The sequence below is a fragment of the Atta colombica genome, unplaced genomic scaffold, assembly GCF_001594045.1.
Source record: "Atta colombica isolate Treedump-2 unplaced genomic scaffold, Acol1.0 scaffold105, whole genome shotgun sequence".
Lineage (NCBI taxonomy): Eukaryota > Metazoa > Arthropoda > Insecta > Hymenoptera > Formicidae > Atta > Atta colombica.
The window spans coordinates 1,831,842-1,835,266 of record NW_017259190.1 but is presented as its reverse complement, the minus strand read 5'-3'; the positions used below and the strand labels follow the sequence as shown (position 1 = coordinate 1,835,266).

General features: G+C 30.5%; 2 protein-coding genes across 2 annotated transcripts in view; one reads left to right on the top strand and one right to left on the bottom strand.

Annotated features, from left to right (window-relative positions):
- The window catches only part of LOC108688873 (otoferlin-like), a 41,844-nt gene extending 41,429 nt beyond the window's left edge, over positions 1-415 (top strand). Inside the window, exons 27-28 of the mRNA XM_018195404.1 lie at positions 56-156; positions 235-415. Coding sequence (XP_018050893.1) covers positions 56-156; positions 235-415 — 282 coding nt within the window. The remainder of the gene's footprint in view (positions 1-55; positions 157-234) is intronic.
- Positions 416-1,132: 717 nt separating this feature from the next.
- Positions 1,133-3,425, bottom strand: part of LOC108688422 (guanine nucleotide-binding protein-like 1) — a 4,049-nt gene continuing 1,756 nt past the window's right edge. The window contains exons 2-6 of the mRNA XM_018194680.1: positions 3,004-3,311; positions 2,264-2,912; positions 1,740-2,162; positions 1,395-1,621; positions 1,133-1,279 (exon numbers count right to left, since the gene is read on the bottom strand). Of these exons, the coding sequence (XP_018050169.1) occupies positions 1,133-1,279; positions 1,395-1,621; positions 1,740-2,162; positions 2,264-2,912; positions 3,004-3,311 (1,754 nt within the window). The remainder of the gene's footprint in view (positions 1,280-1,394; positions 1,622-1,739; positions 2,163-2,263; positions 2,913-3,003; positions 3,312-3,425) is intronic.

Genomic DNA, 3,425 nt, shown 5'->3' with positions numbered 1-3,425 from the left:
ATATATATATATATACATATCTCGTCAGATATTTATGCTTTAGTGCTTTGTATAGGGCAAAGTCGAAGCCGAGATACATTTGCTCACAAAAGAGGAGGCAGAAAAAAATCCTGCTGGTTTTGGCAGAAATGAACCTGACCCACTGGATAAGCCAAAGTCAGTATAATAACATAACAATATCAATTCCTTTTTTTTTTATAACATTAATTTTTAATATTTTAAATTCTTTTGCAGTCGACCGGATGCATCATTCATGTGGTTCCTCAATCCACTAAAGTCCATCAAGTATATAGTTTGGCACAACTATAAGTGGGCTATACTGAAAGCCATAATTGCGATTGGATTAATCATACTTCTGCTTTTATTCTTTTATGCAATACCAGGTTATTCTGTGAAAAAGATTTTGGGAGCTTAAATGCTGTTCGCAATGTATAATTGTTGTTTTAGAAAACAATTGACGATTTAAAAATGTAATCACAAATCTATATTGTTACATTACACAATCGACGTTTTAAATTAGCGTTTTATTAGATTAATTCTTTAATTTGCTCTTAATATTGGCTTGTGAAAATTAGAATTCTTTTATAATGATAAAATAGAAGTTATATTTCAATAGAATTCAATAGAATTAAAAAATACATACAGGGTATTTCTGAGCAACTCATATAAAAATCGTAATTAAGAAATACCTTGTTTAAAATACCAAAACAAATAAAATATTTTTCGAAGAAATAGAAGTCATGTATCTTGCAGTTTCATGTTAGGGCATGCAAATGTTAGGGCATTAGAAATTATATATATTTTACGTATGAATGTTGTAGATAAATTATATGAAATACCGCTTTATGACCATTTTTTAAATTACTTCGTATTATTTATTTCGTTCCTGAAAAAATCTTGATAATTAATGTAATTTTTTTTATCCTTGATCAGTTTATAGTGGACCAAAATAACAAATTAATCAGAATAATTGCAAATTAGAACTACATTGTAAATAATTCAGATTACACACAGTGACCTTAAAAAAGTATATTAAAAAATGAGAAAAATATAGCAATTAGCAACATAGTCGCTTGTACAAAATAATATATTTTTACTCGTAAAATATTCTATATCATAAGGTGCGATTCATTTAACGCTGCAAATGCTTCGTTGAGCAATCAGAAAGAATTTTACGAATTGACCAATCAAAAAATATTTCGAAGCATTTGCAGCGTGAGTTGCAATCGTATCCATAGTGACGATTGTGTTTCGCGGGCGAAAACACAGGAAAATCATTCTTTATCATCAAATTGCTCATTATATATTAAGAAAAAAATATGTGTATAAAAAAAAGAGGTATAAATAAAATATCTGAGCAAGATGCAATATAATAAACTATTTTATTATTCTGCAGATAACAATGAAAATTTATTAGCTACAAGCGGTACGTCATTTTCCTCATTTGACGATTCCGTAGATTTATCATTCGCTACACTTATAGAAGATTCCGTCAGTCTTTCGTCATCACTTTCTTCATCTTCAGAAGACATATCTTCGGTTGGTGTACTGAAATTATCACCTTTATTCCTAGCTTGAATCCATCGTACTGTCTCAACATCTGCGTGATTTTCCCATTTTTCTAAAAAAAAAAAAAAAATTTATATTGTTTAAGAATATGTTATTTATAATTGTTTAAACAATATTTTTCACAGACAAATAATCTTGTCTGTGTATGATAAGAGAGAATAAAGTAATACTTTTATCAATGGTCCAATTCGGTGGATATATATACAAACAAATTTTTCCTTCTAATGTCATTCGTAACAATGAATTTGCTGCTCTATATGTATCCAATCTAGCTGCTCGTGCCGTCTTGAAATCTTTTTTAATAGCCCAACCATCGCAGATGTCCATGGCGGACCACGTGTCATCATTCTCCGGATGTGGAATTTTTAATAATTTCGGTAGATTCACTCTTTCGGCTAGAAATTGTACAACAGTATACGGTTCTCTGACTTGAGCAATCGGGAATGAACCCATTAGTATTTGTAATTCTTTGGGCACGGTCGAAGGAAAGACCAAACCGGGACAATCGCATAAACACACAGTCTTTGTAAGATAAATAGTCTGAAAATGCTTAGTATGACCAGGAGTACGAGATACGCTCACGACTTTCTTGCCTGTAAAATAAAATATTAGATAATGAAAATCAAATAACATTATTAAATATAGAACATAAAAATTTAAGCAATCGTATAATTAAATAATCTTGCTTTTTTACCCATCAATGCATTCATCAAAGAGGACTTTCCAACATTTGGCGTTCCAATACACCCAATAGTCAGAACTCCATTTTTGTATTTTTCGTGTTCAAAATAAGTGGTATCCTCCTTCTCAACTATTACATTATCCTTGTGATTTATGTCATCTAAATCGTATTCAGAATGCATTTCCTCTTGAATCTTCTCATACCAAGAACTTAGATCGACTTGATCCCCAACAATATCTTTACAAGCCTCCAGCAACTTCTGTGCTCCTTCCGCGGCCATTCTCAATTTTCCCTTGCGACGTCTTTTCTTTATACTCTCCTCCTTGTTATTTGTACTACTATGAAGATTGTAAGAGGGATACGATGTGAACATCAAAATGAGTAATTTTGGATACTGATTATGAAAATATTCTTTCCAAGCCACCACTAACGCTGGAGGTGCTAGATCAACTTTGTTTAATATCAAAATCATATCTTTCTTCAATTTCTTCGTCACATAGTCATATAAATACGGAGGAAACATTAAAACAGGGTATCTAATATCGACAATAATTAATAAAATATCTGACATTTCTAGAACCCTCCATAGTTGTCGCCAAGTTTCTAAATTCAATTCAAAGTAACTCGAACTATCTAATTCCTCCATACTGTCTAAGTAATCCTAAATACAAAGAATTATTAGTCAGTAAGTCATATTTGATAAGAATTTTGTTTAGTATAGAATTGTTATTTAATATAGAGAAATTACATACTTTAAAATATCTTTGTTCTCTCATCTCCAATTGTTCTTTTGTCATATTAAAATCCCATGGAGGTCGTTTTGGCATGTCAATCCCAGGCGGAAAGTAATTATCAGAAATTTCTTGATCTTTGAGACTTGCGGATTCGATACTTTTAAAGGCTCGTTCCTTGCGTTTTCGCAATTTTTCCTTGGACTCTTGAAAGAACTGTAATGCGTATTTATTCCTAGAAGATTTACTATCTCTTGGTTGTTCATTTATCTTCATCACTTGTCTCTTATCAATATTGTTTTCACTGCTTTCATCATCATCTGAGTTTACTGTTAATGAAAACATATTTTTGCAACAATAATTCTTCACAAATATTAATAAATTATTAATAAAATAATTACAAATTGCAATTATATATATATATATATATAAATTTTTAAAAA